We start from the raw sequence: 18,916 nt of genomic DNA on the forward strand, positions 1-18,916 counted from the left end.
TGTTTTATTTGGTTTGAATTAGAGTTTCAAATCAACCCAAAAACAACAAACAGAACCAATTTCAAATTTCAGCAGTGCTGTCGATCAGTGGGCCTTAAAGGAGTTAAAGATGGTTTAACGTTCACTTAAAAAAACAAACAAAAAAAAACACCAAAGAGAATATGATAGACAGAAACTCACTGCGCACTGATCCACATTACACAGCTAATTTCCTCTTGAAATATATGATATCGATGTTTCGATAGGCTCAAGTTTCCTTTTTTCCCCTTTTTTTTTAGAAAAAAAATACTTAAAAGTGACATAGATATCCCATAACACATTTGAAATCTAATAATATTAAAAAAGTTAAATATATTTCAACTGAAAACACAAACTGTGGGGAATTAAGAGCACACGTTAATTGATTGCTATCTGCGCCAAATGACAGTGAAACGTGGGAGATCCGACTTTCTGCTTTTCTGCTGCTCTGCTCCTTTTCGAACAAGAACACAGGCTACTGCCTCATGCCTGTTTCATCTTCGTGTCATGGTAGTGTTACTTTAGCGTTTCTGGCACTCAGCTGTGCATTGGCCTTTTCACATTTATATAAAGAAATTTCAGAGCAGTTCGTACCATATAAAAACAAAACCCGCTCTTTTAATCTGTTTCGGTGAGAAACGTTGGTGCTTGAATCTTGCTGGAATCTTTGGTTAATTTTGTGTTGTGGCGTAATGTATTCGTGACTTGGCGTTGCAGGCCGGGAAGAAAGGATTAAACTGAGGTTTAGTTTGGTACATTTGTCTCTTAAGTGCTTAGTTGCTCATCTGTGAGACAGCAGTGACCTTAAACGACCACCTTTCGCTACACTGATCGCCTGGGGAGCGTTTGGCGCTTTGCGCCCTGGAAAAAGCCGAGTAGCCTGACATTGTGTGGCGTGTTCTTGCTCACAAGTGTCCCAACAACATCTGGACTGAAGTCATATAAAGAATTTATAGGTGAGTTTCATGTGCGGAAACGTACATCCCAAATTGGTTCTGAACGTTTCTGAAAAGGGGCCAAATCTCCAGACTGGCATCTCCAAATACCATCTTAAAAATGTGCAGTCAATAAGCTGTTTGTCAAGACAGCAGAGCCTCTGCAATGAACATGAGTTATGCTGCTGACAAGATCTGTTCTTGTTTTGAAGTTGATTTTTTGTTCTTTTGAACAACAGCCTCGAAATTCTTTTATGCTTAATATTTTTCGTCTTTCTGTTGGAACGTGTAGTTTAAGAAATACGACATATAACGGTCAAATATGACCTTCAGTCACTCTGAATTAATAATTTCTTAGTATGATGTGGAACTTTTCGGTTCAGACAGGCGATTAGGCCTACGGTTGGTCAGTCTAAGTTTAACTACTGCTGAAAGATCTCTGTACGTCATTTCATTGCACTATAAAAATAGTTCATTCTAGACTTTTTTTTCATATGAGAGTATCGCATACATTTAATCTAAGTTATGCTTTTCTTCAGCTTTCCTTATATCATTGATCATTATCTTTCCAGAAGGACTAGCCGCCATGCCTTACTCAGAATTTAGGGTACAAAGCCGTTTATTCTCCTCCTAAATACTTAATCGCATCTAAATGTGTACACTTGGTACTTGCTTATATTTGGATTTAACTTTAATACTTATATTGAATTTTGATTTCCTGCAAAATTAGATTTCGATGTTACCATTCAGAAACGTTTTAAGAAACAAAGATGTATGTCAGTTTCATAAGAAAACAATAACCTCTATATTAAGTATTTGGGGGGGCGGGGGAGGGTGGGGTGCAATCATGGCACTCAAGACTAAATTCTTCTCCTTATGAGCTGGGAAAACTTTAGAGCAGTCTGTCCTCATACCTCAGACAACCTTAGAGGGGCGGTGCTGTCTTCTCTCCTCCCAGTTCTTGCTCTCACAATGGGAAAGGCTGGCTTGGGGCGTGCGCTCTTGCGTGCAGCTCCAAAAAATACTCAGAGGGGCGGGGGGCAGAAGGGGGGTGGGGGGTGAGACAGCTAGACAGGAAGACAGATCCAGATCGATGAGACCGAGGTATAGACCCGCCATCGAACTTCTCGGTAGTAGAGTTTGTTTAGTGGTTTATTTCTTTCCACCTTTAGTCTTTATTGCGCACACTGATCCCTCAGCTCTCCAAATCAAGAAGATGCCCAAATCCTCACCGTGCGTATTCCCATGGTCCTCCCTTTGGCTGGCATCGTTGATTATTTTGATGGTGCAGTCGGCTCTCTCTTCCTCCTCTACGTATCAGAGACCTGCAGTCGCTGGGAAGCGCCACGGCTTCTTGGAGAGGACGCTGGTTCTCCTGGATGTCAACACCCGCAGTTCAATCAGAGTCCTCAGCGAAAACTTCCTCTCTTTGCAACTGGACCCCTCGATCATCAGAGACGGATGGCTGGACTTTCTGAGGTACAAATGATATTTTCTTGCTTGACATCAACATCGATCTGTATCGGTGCCCTCCTCTAAAATATTTGGAGGTTCTTTTATTCATTACGCACGCAGCCACGTTGTCTGAATTATCGTGGAGCGATCCTGCATGTTTCTTCCTCACTTAGGGAACCGAGTGGTCCAATGCTCCATACTGATTCTGACTCAAGCTTGCAAAGTTAAAATCTGAAAAGGCGACCCTGAGAGCGACCGATTTCTCCAAATACTATCCATTTAGGGTTTGCTGCTGTTGTAGTCTGCAGTATGCATTCAAGATATTGCGTCTTTTAAGATTAGATAAAACCATTTCAGCTCATTTACAATGCAAACTGTCAATTTCATAAGTTAGCCGATCTACTTTTTACTCTTTCAAAATAACTAAAATAGCAGATTAGCTGGTCCCACTGCCAGCTATGTTGTATTTATTTAATAATGAAGGATAACTATTTATTTATTTACTGCTGACTTTTCACCCTATTTCTCTGAACAGTGAAGGGGGAAAGCACAGCCTGAGACTATGACTCGCGCCACTGTCACAATATTTTGGATAATGAAGCACAACATTATTAAAACCCAAACTTTCCATAATAACTTTAAACAGTATTTAAACTAAACACACTGACAATACACTCAGAAGTCTCTGGCCCACCATGTAATAGACTGAGTGATGTTCAATAATGCTATTCAGTACTTTGGTTTCCTGGTTATGAAAGAAGCTGAACATTCACTGACAAAAAGAGAGCACGTCTTACTCTGTGCGTGCCTCATTCTCGGTTATAATTTTGCAGTAAATGTATATATGGGAACATTTGACATTTTTCACGTAGCCATTACATTTCTACATTTCGCCCAGCCACTGTTCCAACTTTTTAATATTTATTGTGTTGTCACTCTTATGTTAAAATTATCATACATATGAACCCTCATCAGCTAAAATTTGAGATTCGGTAAATGCCTCACGCGTATGGGGGCTGTACAGTAAGCTAGGCCGTTTATGGATTTTCCATAATTTGTGTTATGCGGCTTAGACTGACAATCACGCAAAATGAAAGTCACCCCCCATACTTATTTAAAAAAAAAATGCTGAAAACTTTATGTGTACTAAATATCAGCTTAGTGTGTATAGATTTGTAAACTATAGACGCTCCTGTTAATCAGCCTCTATTTCACGACAAAGCATAAAAATAAGGCCACTTTGAGCTTATGAAAAAAAAAAAATTTAAAAAAGGCAGCAACAAGTTAGTGGGGAAAAAAAAACTAATTTTATATTTATAATTAAAAATATTGGAGAGTAGAAATGTTCCTCATTTAAACAACGCATGCGTGTGTTATGTTAATCCTTTGCTCGTCAGCTTAAGTTCCTGTACTACCTGCTGTGGCTGCTGCCAAATGCTTCGTGGGCCTGCAGATGAGGGGGAAAAAGTTTTATGATAGACCTGCAGCGAATTAACAGTTACAGGAAAATCCCATTTCTTTTGTAGCTAGCCTCAGTTTAAATACTTAGACGGTCTGAGGTAAACCGAACGGAAGAACAGCAGACAGGAGGAACATAAAATAGGGACGATTTTCTGCCTCTAATATGTCTCTGATTAGAAATTTACACTGGTAACATTTTACACTTGTGAGTCTAATCTGTTTTAAAAAAAAATAAAAATAAAAAAAATCCTCCCAGATGCTGAAGCATTTTCTTTCTGTCCCGTATCCGCAGCTCCAAGCGGCTCGTGACCCTGGCGCGAGGCCTGTCGCCTGCGTTTCTGCGCTTTGGTGGGAAGCGAACCGACTTCCTGCAGTTCAACAACCAGAAGAACCTCGCCAAGTTCAGAGGGCCGGGACCAGACTACTATCTGAAAAACTACGAGGACGGTGATTAGACACGACGTTTTCTCCTCTGCCTCTGGCCCCAGTGTTTATTTTAGACCGACTTTTGGAAGATGATTAGATGTTTGTTCTCATGTCATTCCTCATTTCTTTGAATGCGGGAATATTCCATCCGTCAGCTGAAGGTAGGGTTGCTTATTTTGCACTGCGGACATTTCTTCCTTAAATACTGCGCTACGTTGCCAGTTTAAGGACACCTAGCTAAAACGAAAGAGAAGCTGTGAGAACCTGAAGTTCTAAAATATAAATAGGTAAATAAATTAGAAAAAAAAATCCTTTACTTTGCTCGTCACTGCAACTAATTTTAATACATAAGTTTACAATATACCTTTTTCACAGCAGAGGTCATGACATAAACGCAGGTGTTACTAATCACCTTAATTATAGTTCACACCTAAAAAGTACAGAACCTTCATTAAAGTCATTAGTAACACCCGTGTTTACCTACCATTAATGTCAAAATGTCTGCTTCCCAAAGGCTTTATGAATATTTCCTTCATGAACCATATAGCCAAATGTTAAGTTTTTGATAAAAAGTAAAATTAAAAAGAGCAGAAATTTGGTTAGTCACTTATATATAGTCTGCCTTCACTAAAGTGTGTTGACAAAATATTAGAAACACCTCTTAGTATAACCCAGTGGTCAAGGATTTAACTCACCTCTGAGGTATACCCTCTAAAATCACTTTGAATTTACTTAATTTAAATAATTTGATCAAACACTTCATATTAGGAACATAGTAAAAGCTGGGCACATTGTGGAGCGCTAGACTGTATTTCTAAATGTGTGCTATCACGTAAAGTCACAATTGAGGATGTAAATAGGAATGTAAGGAGGAAGTCTTTGACATATACACAAGCTGTATACTCAGTTGTGTTTGTTACATATCTATAAAACACGTGTATTACTTTTAATAGCATATATCTGAGTTACAGTTATGATTTTATGTTCTGGCTCTGGCAGTGTGTTGAACTGACACAGCCTTTTGGTTCCACTGTGGGTCCAAGCTTTACTTCATTACATTTCAAAACAAAATAAAGATGCACAGTAAGTTTTGGTGGAAAATAACAAGTGTCTCCATGACAAAAATATCAATGCAGGATTCATTTCTTCTGGTTTTCAGATATTGTGCGCAGTGACATTGCACTGGACAAGCAAAAGGGCTGCAAACTGGCCAACCATCCTGACATCATGCTGGAGCTGCAGAGGGAGAAGGCGGCCACCACGCAGCTTGTTCTGTTGAAAGAGCAGCTGTCCAACATCTACAGCAACATTACAATAACAGGTAGGAGATCACACACACATAATATAGGCGCCTATGCATATCCTGGCATATTGTCTGCAGTTTGATAATACGAATGCGTGCACATGCACTCGCATGAAGTTCAAAGCACACCAGTATAAACCATCAGCTTTCAGAATGACAAATGTAATTTGTAAAGGAGGAATGTAAGGATGATAGAGGGGTGCAGCAGCAGGCAAGTAAACAGAGCACTGACATTTTTGCTGGTTATAGTTAACTCGACTTGACCGCAGAAGGAACTCTGGCGTCCTGATTTTGGGTGGGCTGCATTACTTATCTGTTTTTTTGTGTGTGTGTGTGTGTGTGTGTGTGTGTGAGATTGATTGGGATGGAAATAAGGAGCTACAAGACAGGATAGTGACTGAGGCAAAAGAAAAGATGAGATATGCCTTTAAAAATTATTGCAATGCTTGGAGTAGTCCACAGACCTAGGCTTGGTAGTGAATTGCATTCAAAACCTGAGTCTGTCAGAAATGATTAGTTAATACTCTTCATATGGTTTCAGAGAGTGTTGAATTCCAAATATAATTTTAGTTGTTTAGTATGAAAAGCCATAGGAAAGGATAAGTCTTACACTCCTGCATTCTGAAACAAAAACACACACTTCTTAACCTCTTTAGCAGCTGGAAAAGTCAGTGGGTCAGAAGTGTGTTTTGGGTTGGCAGGATTTTTATACCAAAACGGAGAACCACCCAGAAAGTGAGTCTTGTGGAAAATTAATTTTGGACTTGGGAATTAACAGGCATCTCACTTGCATATAATACATTAGATACAGTGATGTACATGACCGCATGCTCACTGTCTGGAGACATAAAAAATATTTGGCCATGTGAGCTTAAAAGTCCTTGATAAATTACATAAAGAATCCAAATATACGTTAATTGAAACCAGTTGAATGGGCCACTAATATTTTTGGTCAGAACATGCACAGAACAAAGTAGCCTCGCATGAGTTGATCTGCAGCATATTTTTCATGTATTCAGACTCTACTGCTAACCTGGGACAGGCCCGCTGTGTGTTGCCGTATGAGTGATAGAGGCAGATACGAACACCCTACATCAGCTGTGTATTTTCAAAAAGTCTCAAGTGCAACAGTGAAAACATGGACATATTGCATTTATCAAAGTAGGCAAATACACAGAAGAAGAATTTGTACCTGCTCGGTTGTGGGGTCAGTTCACAAGTTCAGGCCAGGAGTTAGTTACTGTAGCACCCTATCATTAATACTGACGTGTTGTAACTGTGCTAAAACCTTTATGGCCTTGTAGTTCATAATTTTAACACTGCAGTAACTTCAGGGTATCAGGCAGAGTCCCGGCATTTTCAGACGTGTACTGTACATGAGATTTTGTAGGGGTTTTTTTTTTGCAGCCAGATCTACTGTTGATCAAACATGCCGGTAGCAATAATATAATTATAAATATGTCTGCATTGTTCTCATATGGTGGTCACAAATTTAAAGACACAGTACAGGCAGAAGTGTTAGAGATGTAGATGTTATGGCCAAACTGGTCGAGACATGGAATTTATATAAAGTCAGAAAAGGATATAACATGACTACCGTGTTATCTGTAAGACCAGCAGAAAATAGTGTTGAAATATCCAGTTCTGCAATTACCAAAACTCAACAATACCCAATCTTATTAAAGACACAATGTTGTTTTAATGCACTGCTTAGCTCTACGTTGTTATTACGTGATTATCCGAGTGGTTTCTTGGAAAAAATACCCGTAATCTAATAAAGCCACGGCCAGGACAGCTAGACTCTGTCTTACATGTAGTATAGTGCTAAGGTTTCTCAAAATTAAGACCACATTTCCCATAAACCCTGCTGCTTCCTGTCACAAAGAGGATGTTACTAGCAGCTCACTTTGCTGAACTAGAGCAGGAAAGGCAACAAGTTGTCTCTGTGATTATGAAGTAAAAAAAAAAAAAAGATTTTAATTTTACTAACTGTTTAGAAGCCTATGGAGAATTATGTCCTATTAAGAGGTAGAATTGGAGTTGAGAGACAAATGGGGCAATGGTGCTTTTGAGCAGGTGCCGCATGTCTTATCAGACGACACTTAATTTAGTAAAAGACGATTTACTGTGAAGTGTTCTCATGAAGAACCAAATTCTTCAGACAAAGGCTAAACTAAAAGCCTTCCACTACATGAAATTATTCAAATGCCTTAAACAGATTTTTGAAGCTGGAACTGTTGTTTTCTTTTGATGGTACAAAAACAAAAATTGCATAAGTGAACATACAATAACCGTTAGACAAGAAATATATCACCAGGATGCGCACTGATGTTGCTGAAAAAGTTCTGTAAGTGTCAACGTGTTTGTGTGTAAACTGTGTAGAAACCTCATCTCTGTACTGGAGAGAAACAGGGGTACAGAGGCACTAAGGATGTGTTTAAATATGGTCTGGTAACAATTAGTCAAGATGTGTGTGGGTGTGTGTGTGCATGTGTTTGTATGGGTGGGTGGGTGTGGTGTGTGTAAAGGCAGGTGGTGTTTTAAAGACCTTTAACAGTCTCTCTCCATCCTTTTCCACTCACCACTGTCTGACCTTTGGCCTAGGCTTGTTAGAGCTATCAGTAATGGGGCCACTCTGAGTTTACATGCGCACACACATTCAGCTGGGGTATTAAGTTGAGAAATTACCCTGACCTTAGACAAGGTCATGGCCAGCGTCATTTCATGTCTCTCTGCAGGAGTATATTCCTCCATCAGGGATCAATTCCTGCACTCTTTTCCTCTTTCTTCTTTACTCTCTTATTCTTATTCTCTGCCTTTATCAGGTTCTTCTGCATAACACAGCAACTTTCCCTAATCCCCTCTCTTATATTTACTGTTAGTTTAGATATTCTGACTTCATGTGAAAATAGGCATATTTGACACTTCAGAGAATGAAGCAATCAGTCCGTTCAACTTATGACATCAAAATCCTCAGAAGAAAATCTTCCAAAAACAGAGAAACCTGAGAAGCAAGAGCGAAGAGGATGTTGTCAGTAATAAAGTCTGCAGCTGCTTGTAAGACAGAGAATGGGAGAGCTGTTTTTCAGTTTTATTTTAGAAGTATCAGAGATCTTTAAATGTTTTCTTTGAGTTTCAGTGTTTTTTTTTTTGTTTATACCTGAAAGCAATTGCAGTTATAGTAAGAGCTGCGTTGTGCTTGCACAATGATATATGATAGATAAAAGATCAAATCACTTCATGCATGCATCACAAGTTTCTTCATAAATGCACAGTGCAATAATAATTATCATGTTTGTAAACAACTTGATAAACAAGGAAACAGTATTTGTCACTTTCTGTTATTATAAGAACGACATTATAAGTGAGAAGTGGTATATACGTAGCTGCAAGACTTTGTTTGAAGAAAGGGCTCAGTGAAATGGCACAAAAAAATAAACACCTTTCTTGATATGTGAGAAATGGTGATTTGCACTATGACTTGATGACCTTAAAGTTATGTTAGTATTTCTTTATAAGACCAAATCCACAGTTTTATACTTGAAACTGTTTTTGTACATAAATAAAATAAATTTGAAGAAAAATAGTGCATAATACTAGAACACACATTCCTTTTGCAGCAGCATTAAGTTACTGAATTCACCTATAAAGTACCAAGATAAGCCTGAGATTCATTATAACAGTTGTCATATTATTGTGTACCATGTTCGCTCCCAGAAAAGGAACTAGAAGCCAGTTTGTGCAACATTATGATCATTTTGCCTTTCCTTGTCACTGAAACGTTGATCTGGAGAGTAAAGAACTAGTTACTAGCTATCAGCCAGGCACTTAGCCTAAAACTAGTGGTGTCACTACCATATTTAGAAGCATCAGATCTGGAGAAAGGCAATAGGCCTGTGTATGTGTGCACATGCATCAGTTGGTGAGAGGAGATTCGGAAAAATTTATATTTTGATATCCACACAACCCTATGTACTCACTGAGGTAATAGTGCTATTTGCTCAGTTAGTTTATATTTTCATACATGGATAGTTAAATCATTAGAAGGGGAGTTGAGGGGTATCTTGATGAAATACGGTTGATTAGGACATTTCCTCAGGAAGGCAATATCTCGAACGTCAAGATAACTGCTCATTAGGCATAGTTCTGGCAGTTTTGTGGTCCTTGCTAAGGCCAGCTGTTGCTTTGTGGAGAGGCTAAGAATGAAGATCACTGCAGAAAGAATAAAGTCACTACTACTTTAAATCAGTAGATCCCTGCATAAATTAGTTCAAAGAGGACCCATTTTGTCTAGAAGTTACAGAGAGATAAATAAGTTTTAAAAGTGTAGCGAGTGTAGTGAGACAAAGATGACCACTTGCATGATCAAATTTTGGGTTTGTGGTGTCACACTTAAAAATATTATTTTAATGGTAGATGAGTCAAATGCTGGCTTCATGATCTAACAGATGGTTTGGAGCCTGACATCACAATTTAGCCTCTACTCTTTCTCTGTTTCTTAGTCTGATCTCACTTGTGCAGTATTAAGTTACATGAAAGTTTACAGGGTCTAATCAGTTGTTTGACGCTGCTGAAGGTACATCAGACACTAATACCTGAGCCTCTCTTCTTGAACTGACACAGAGGTGCGGCAGTCAAATCTAGAAGCCTCTAACAGAGGACTAACATGAAGTCCTCATGTAACACTGGAGCGTTTTTGTCATTGATTGACTTTTTTTTTTAGTGTTCAGCATATGAGAGAATAGAGTAGAAGTTCATTGTGTGCTTATCGCAAAAGTTCTATGGAGTTCAAAGGTAGTTGTACTAAGTGTGCTAGAAAATATGAAAAGAGATGGACATGCAAACTTCATTAATTTTGTCCGTTTTCACTACTACACTCTAGCTTGTGAAGCCAGTGGTACTTTTGTGTACACATTTGATATAAATCTGCACATCAAATTTGTAAACACATATTGAAATATTTTACAGTTGTTCCAGCTTAGTTATGAAATCATATTTTTTGTGCAAAAAAACTCATTTTCTGTCTCATGTGTTATTGTAAAAACTGAAGTAAAATTCTTGACAGAAAGCGTAATGAGACACTAAAATACAGGAAGATGTTAAAAATCTGGAAAGACAAACAGAAACAGAGCGGGGAATTCACTGAACATCTGTGAATGGCTTGAAAATGTTTTCATCAAAACAAACTGGCACAGCTGTCTATAGCCTCTAGTTATAACTTTCTCTTTTTGAAAATCAAAACACATTTTCTTGCAGCATTGGGAAATATGCTTTATCCTTTGTATTTGTTCTGCTGTTCAACTTCTCCCAGCCCTTTATCTGTCCTCTTCTTAATCGCATGCTTAGAAGTCTTTTGTGAGCGACTAGAAGTGTTCCTTCAGTGCTTGCTTTCTGTTTAAAATTCCCTCAGTGAGCATGCTCACACAAGGCGTGAATTGTAATGGATGTGGTTTTAGGTGTTGCCGTTGCTTCAGTACCCGGACCATCTTAAGTTCACTGCTGTATACGGATTTATGAGAGTTTCCCCTGCCAAGTTTCACACGGTAACACTGCAGTGCAGCCAGTTGCCATGTCAGCAGGAGAATGAATATAATCTGCTTTGATTTGTGTATATCCATAATGATATTATTAGATATGAGCAGCTATTGTGGTTCTTGGACAGAGTATAGGTAATTCAAAACACATTAAAGGTTGTGTGTATATTTTTACACACAATGTATTACCCGACTACTTATTTTATTGTGCTGCTAAAAGAAGAGGAGCTAGAACCCTGCTGTGCTGTCCAGCAACAACTGAGGGGAGTCAGAAGCATAGTGTTTCTTTTTACAAATACATGAAGTCTGAGTTTCCTGCATTTTTCTACCTCCAAACTGTGCTCACACTTAGGTGAAAGAATATGACTGCCCTCGTATTAAAAGTTTGTATTGAAGGAACAGGTTTTGCAATAATAATTTCACAAAGGAAAAGTCAAGTCTTTCTTTTGTTTGCTTTTTTTTTAAAAAACATGCTTTTAAACTTTTATAATAAAGAAGAAATATTTTAACTGAACTCTTTTGTATGGATAATCATATGGATATCACCTTTAGGACTCAGGACACATGGACATTCTTTACAGACTTTTTAAAATCAAGTTTCAAGTGAAATTATTACATGACAGAAGGGGAAAAACATGTTGAAACTAGAAGATATTTTAATATTTGCTGACACAAGCAGTAACTTTGCAAACTGGACAAAGACAAGCCTATAATTACAATACTAATTTGAAATTGAAATGACACTTAAATTAGCTATTCCAAAATAGTGTTGAATTCTCTTTGAAATTCAGAATTGTTTTCAATTTTTAAGTTTTCATGAGAACTTTTTTGCATTATTAGATTGAACACTGCAAACAATAAACACACAGATGAAGATGCATTAGAACCAGACTGAGGACAATGCAGTTGGTTTGCACAAATTTAAATCTTGGCACACAGTTGTCAATATTTGTCTGACAGTAACATGGTTGAAAGCTACGTAACAAAAGCAATGTTAAAGTTACAAAAGGGATCCATGTGTCAAAAACACTGTAAATTTAAAAATAAATGTAAAATTATGAACATCCTCATCACTTGTACGTCTTAGTGAATTTTTTATACTTTATTAACCTGATCCCATCTGCTTTTGTCTTTTTGTAACAAGACGTACTTTTTTTTTTTTTTTTTTTTTGCGGGGGGGTATTCAAAACCATAAACTTCTTTGTAGTTTTTTATATTTGTGGCTTTCAGGGATTTACTTCATTGCATTTGTCCTCTGCACCATGTGTGTCATTTTAGCGCAGATGTGATTAAAGTCATGCTCATTTTAAGTGTATCTGTAATAACAGCCATTCTCTAAATAACTTGCATCATTAGATTATTCATGTTCATGTGCTCACTGAAAAGGTTTGGATCCAGACTTAAGTCCTGTGGCACCCCTTTGCAGCCACTGGAGTTTCATACACAGTCTTTTACAGAGTAGTGGACATCTATAGACAGAGAGCTCAGTCAGAAACGACTACATATAAATTTGCATGACTTTATTTTTTATGTGTTTGGCTTAATTCATAACATGCTATTTTTTTCTCATTCTTACATGTCAGTTCACAATTATCAGCAGTGATGTAATCTCAGCGTGACAAACTTTTGATTGCCATATAGCCTACTTTTTTCCTTACTCTTTCCATATGGCCTGCACGGATCCAGAAGTGTCTGTTTTTCCTTGATCGAAAGAATACCCAGTGTTTAAATCATGGATGGACATAACATGTAATTCCATGTGTTTGCAATATGCCCCGAGACAAGTGCCAGCAACCTGCAAACGAATGTCATTTTAATAGCCTGATGCATGGGAAATGTTTGAAAGCAGTCCTTCCTCTCCCGTGATTGTTTGGCATGACATCCAACCTCCACATTTTTCTTCAGAGCTCTAGAAAACATACGTTTTGTGTCAAATTTCAAATCATGGCACTGTGTTCTTGACTGCTTTGAGCAAGTTTGACCAAGTGGGATGGCTCTGTTGCTGGTACCTCTTGAATGTGTGTGTGTGTGTGTGTGTGTGTGTGTGTGTGTGTGTGTGTGTGTGTGTGTGTGTGTGTGTGTGTGTGAGCTCCTTATGGGTCCAGATGAAGTTGTTATCCTGAGGCAGAAACATGCGTCCTTCATTACCAGTGAGACACATTTTATTTGCTTAATTTGACTCTTAGGCTGTCATCCGTTATTTATGAGATTACCCTGTGTGTGTGTTTGTGTGTGTGCTTGTCCATATGTATTCACTGTGTGTACAGTTTGTACTGGAAATAGGGGCTGGTAAGGGGCTAAAAAGCTGTAACTGCTGTTTAGAGAGGTGATTTGACTTGGTGTTTGAGAATGTTACGCTAATGTTTCTTCTCTCAAGTACTTACCCTGGAATTTAACACACTCATTAGCATCACACAAATGTTGGCAGCATTAGTGCATGCGTGTGTGTGCTCCAGGAAAGTGTCTGCTTTTCCTTGTAGCGAGAGAATACAGCGTTCTCGGGGCTGAACCGTCATCAGTACGGAACTAAATTTTACCATGAGTACATAAACACTTCTTTTACATATTTTTTTTTCATTTAGAAATTTAAGCAAAAATATTTTCCTGAATAAATTTTAATATACTCAATTTATTTTTTCCCTGCATTCCTAAAGTTTGTAGCTTGTAGCTCTCTCTCCCATGCATAATGTTTGTATAATGCTAATTTGCTTGGCAGGAAATAAAATTATTCATGGTAGTTTTTAAAAAAAAATTAAAATGTTACCTTTTAACCCATATATATATATATATATATATATATATATGTGCAAAGTTGCAACATATGGGCCTTTTAAAATTGACTATCAGCATGTATACAGACATTCTTCCTCTAGTCTAATGTAGTTTGTGCCTAACATGTTTTGATTGTCATAGTTCACATTATTCCTTTTGGATACATTTTTTTTCCTTCTTTCATGTCCCATGTGCTCATACTTGAACAGCAAGGATATTAAACTTATTGTGTCATTGTGTACTAAACCCCCAGAAGATTTTGCTTGCATACATGTTTGGCATGTTTTTCTTTGGCCACTTGTAAATCCTGTTTAATTCTGCTCCTTTTTTTTTTCATTTGGCGCATATGGCTGGTTGGATTGTGTTGGACCTTGTCAGAGGCCATCTATCACTCCATGGTGTCCTGCTGAGTTGGAGATTCACAGCACAGCTCTCAACCCTCAAAATGAGAAAACAAGAGCATGAGTGAAGAATAAGAGAGCAGTGAGAAGGAAGAAAATGGGGAATGAAAAGGGTGAAAAGTGAAACAACAGATTCATCAGAACAGAAGTAAAAAGAGCAAAGAGAGAGCAAAACTTGAAGATGAATAAAACATTTTACCTCGTGTGAGACCTTTAGTTTTTCTCTAAAACAACCTTTTTACCATCCCAGCCAGCGCTAGCAGTTAAGATCCATTGACCCAGCCAACACCTGTGGTGGAAACTGTGTCTTAAAGGTTGAGCAAAACTGTAAGAGTTCAAGGTTCATTAGCTTCACAAGTGTTAGACTTCCCAACAGCCTCAGAGCACAAATAACATCTTCAAAGCACCCTTCCAAAAACATTTTTAATAACAAGGGTGTCTCCAAAAATCTTTCACAACCCACTACCTTGTTTCAATTTATGATTACTGCTGATGGATAGAAATCAGAGCAGTCAATTTTCATAATGATTTCTTTGGCATATTTATAAAAACACCAGAAATATATTATATGGTTCCTGGTGTTTTTGTATTTTTATAGCTAAAAAACAAATCACAATTGCATTTAAACCTACCATGTGAATTTCATAAAATCCTCGTGGTAGGAAAAAAAACTTGTTATCACTAAGAAAGGAGGGAAAACACAGTAATTCAGAAAATATGTCTTTCCTTGTTGAAGGGGTGAGGGGAAAAAAGGTAAACTCTACCTGCTTTAAGGCCTCGCTGCTGGCTGTCCCTGACCTTTGACCCTGACATGAAATGAGGACATCTAAGAGCCTAAGAGGGATCCAAAAAGAAACTGCTTCCTAATTATCTTGTGTTTAAGATGGCATCTGAAGACTTCTGAAAATATGTTACTTGTGAAAAACAAAAGCAAAATAAGTGTATAATGTGTATATAGTGTGTGAAACACATTATTTACCAAACTATGTTATTTTCTTCTTCTATCTACTCACTGACCCATAAATACCAAAATGAGCTCAAATATTTAATAAATAATTCACAAGTGATGTAGTAAAGTGACGATTAATGCTAAATTAAAAAAAAACGCCCTTAGTGGTGGCCAAGTAAATTCTGTTCTTTTTCAAATTATAACACAAGTGAAGGACAACAGCCTACTGTATTCCTCCATTATAAATTTGTGCCTCGCTGTGAGAATTAAAATGAAGAATCGTGTTGAGGCAGCATCGTCTGATGTACCTGCTTTCTTGGTTGGCAGTCATTGATTTGTTACAGAACTGTATCAGTTCAGTGTTACCAGCTGGCTTTGAATTAAGTGAATTCCACCGTCCATGAAGCAGCACATCTATATTAACAAGATCAGGATCTGCATGCATTATTCAGTCTGACAGTTACCTTTTCACACACCCATAATCTTGAAGGAAAGCATTTCTTGGGGTCATACAATGAGCAATAAGGTCAATTTTTCTTGGACTTGTACTAAATCTGACTTTTATTTTGAAAGCCATTGCACGCCTTTGCTGCAGGTTTAAAGCATTTCTACATTGGCTTCACTTTTCAGACCCTGAGATACATCCATATTTTAAATACAGGCTTAGTATGCACCGTCATGCACAAGTACATCTCTAATTTATGAGAAAGAGTCTCAGATCTTGCATTGGATAGTATAGGTCTAATTACCTCCTGTCCCTCTGGAAACATTAATCCTACAGGTGCCCAGCTACTTTCCATAGCAATAATTCATAGACCTTTTCCAAACAAGAAATAAATCTAGTATTCAAACAACATAATCTGGAGTTGCAGGAAAATGCTGAAATGCAAAGTCTTACAAGGAAACTGTCTTCACAGGGGAACTTTTTTTTTTTTTGGTTTGTTTTCATTTCTGTTTATTGTGAAAGATTCTGATCACTGAGCAGTTTTAGGGAGTAATGGATTACAGTGTGGTTTTTTGTTTACACTTGAAAAATGTTGTAAACTGAAGTGAGAGAAGCACGGTGGGCTGTGTGTTTTGATCAGATAGAACTTTGAATCTTTAAGTCTTTAAGTCAGAACCCACATCACTATCACAGCCTGTATTTTGTTTGTTTGTAAAACCTATAAAAAACTGTTAAGAACTTAGACTGACACATATGGAGGCCAGTTTATGCTTGAATGTTAGGATGGTAACCTACTTTTACTGAGACCAACAACAGATAGTAGTTTGGCTACAACTTAAAATCAGTTACCTCAGTTTTTTTTAAAATCAGTTTTTTTTGGCTCATTAGAAGGTAATGGAAGCATAATGTTAGATGTGTGACCAAATTGTTTTCTCTTTACCAGGGTCTCTCTTTGTTTCTGTTTTTGTTCATTGGCTTAAGTATTTGGTAATTGGTGCTTTGGGATTTTATTTGGAGATTTTATTAGATGCCAGCTGATAGATGTTTCAAGATGACAGAGAAAATATGTAAGATATTTTATGTCCTTTCATCACTTAAGCAGTGCAACCCACTTAACTTATTTATTTTATGTCTTAACTATATTATACAACTGTTTATGTGTTGTAAAGAAATACAGATAGAAGGGAAAAAAGCAAGAAAAGAATGAAAAAATGTTTGGAGTAGAGTGTGTTCCATGCATTAAAGCTTCTTAGTTCTTATAGATGGCCGCCCTCAAAGCCCTTTTGCCCTGATGCTATTTGATTTTGAAGGAACCCCGGTCTTTGAGACAACGCGCTGTGTTATTAAAGGAATTTTATAAGTCCATAAGTGTGTAATGAAATTTGCCTCGGTCAAAGGAGTGAAGCACGGAAAGGAAAACTGGAATTGAATTTTCGTGGTACTTTCCTCAGACCTGCATTCCCTTAGGGAGAATACAGGACTGCTTGCAGTGGCCCAGGCAAGAAGAGGCCAAGTGAAATCTTTCCCTGAGGTTTTGAACTTTTGCTGTGAATGGCAGGAGCCGACACCTCTAACCAGGAGCAGATGTTTGGCTGGCTTTGGCTTGGCCTGGTCCGTCCCCTGGCAGAGTAGGGAACCCAGGGTTTGATTGAGCCAGCATGCCCCACTCACAACACTAATAGCCTGGCTCTCCATTACTTAGGATATCCTTGCTAAAGTCTGCTGCCTTCAAAATCCTTTACTGCAAGCCCAGAAGAGACATGGGAACAGAGCTGAGCCAAGACGAACTCCTGTGCTTTCATAAGAACATTAGCATCTCAACACTAAAGTAAAGCTTTAGGTGATTCTGCTATAATATGAAACAACTGGCATCTTTTGAGACTTTTTTAGATTCACTGTAAGTTTTAAATTTTTTAAACCTTTTAAGCCAAGGGCTCAGTACAAATTTATATATTTAAAAAAAAAAGATCAAACTCACAGAGCGTCGTCAATGTAAACATTTAGAAAAAATCCAGTGGATTCAGGTGATTTTAGAGGTTTGTTTTTGTTGTAAGCAAATGAAGCACAGCTGTCTTCAGCATTTGAGAGTAAATATTGAAGATATTACAAGACACATTGCCTTTTTATCTTCTAAGACCTCTTCTGATTTTCTTATCCTCCAACATGAAACATTTTTGAAATTCTAATGTAAACATCTTACCCTCACCAGATGTTGAGCATCTTCTCTTTACTAACATAAAACCCTGAATAAGGCACCGTAATCTGTCTAAACTTCATGGCTTGTACAAGCATACTCCTTTAATACACTTGCTAGATTTCCATATTTTGCTCCTTGCCTGGAGATTTGCATTTAATCACACAGTTATATTCATAATTCTATTTAGTTTTACAACATAAATGCAACTATAGTGCTAAAAACATTTTTTGGGATCTCAAATTGTAAAATCAGTGCACAATTGTCCAAAAATACTATCAACTGTAAATAAGTACAAAAAAAAATATTTATTTTTTATAAAAAATAATTTTCTTTTTATAAAAAATAATAATTTATTTTTAATTACTTTGGATTGTTTTAACTACTGTCACTTCTGCCTCTTACAGGTTAATTTCATATACTGTTTCAGTACTCTTTAATGGTTAAGTAATCTAGGATGAAGATTTGGGTGGTGGGGGGTGTAAATGTGAAAATAAATGCAGTGCATTGGTATTACTGGCGAGAAGAAATATTACTTGGATTGTTTTCTAAAGGGTATTCTGGTTAAATAGTGCAAATCAAATCACTAAATGCTAAAAATGTTTATGCTGATGGATGAACTTGCAGTAATAATTTGACAAAGCAATGAATTTTTGAGGTTTCCTGCACTGGGTGTAAATTAAATGGTATTTATTTGTAAAGCTGGAAAAATATGTGTGATTAAATTCAAACATTTTAGCATACAATAGGGTTTTTGCATCAGTTGAAAGCACCACCGCAAGTGTTAGAGCACTAAAGAAGAATGTCATTTGTCCAAACCACAAACATTTCAACAGACTAATTGACCAAAACATAATAATAAAACAAATCACAATCTCACTTGCATGCAAGCCTCTGCCCATAAGTCCTTGTGTAGTTGGAAAGCAAATGGAGGAAAAAATGTTTTCAGATGAAGAATAGCCTAAAGTTTTTATAGTGCAGCATTAGGTTCTCAACAGACAAGATAATGAAACTCAGCCAGTG

The 18,916-nt window shown here is 37.4% G+C and overlaps 1 protein-coding gene across 2 annotated transcripts in view; it reads left to right on the forward strand.

The window, feature by feature from the left end:
• The first annotated feature begins 2,046 nt into the window (after positions 1–2,046).
• hpse2 (heparanase 2) overlaps positions 2,047–18,916 on the forward strand; it is a 61,723-nt gene continuing 44,853 nt past the window's right edge. Inside the window, exons 1-3 of one of the 2 annotated variants that reach the window (XM_030748263.1) lie at positions 2,047–2,432; positions 4,162–4,316; positions 5,455–5,616. In XM_030748263.1, the coding sequence (XP_030604123.1) occupies positions 2,047–2,432; positions 4,162–4,316; positions 5,455–5,616 (703 nt within the window). The remainder of the gene's footprint in view (positions 2,433–4,161; positions 4,317–5,454; positions 5,617–18,916) is intronic. The other variant, XM_030748264.1, reaches the window with a different exon arrangement.

The sequence above is a fragment of the Archocentrus centrarchus genome, chromosome 15 (genome assembly GCF_007364275.1).
Source record: "Archocentrus centrarchus isolate MPI-CPG fArcCen1 chromosome 15, fArcCen1, whole genome shotgun sequence".
In the NCBI taxonomy this organism is placed as follows: Eukaryota; Metazoa; Chordata; class Actinopteri; order Cichliformes; family Cichlidae; genus Archocentrus; species Archocentrus centrarchus.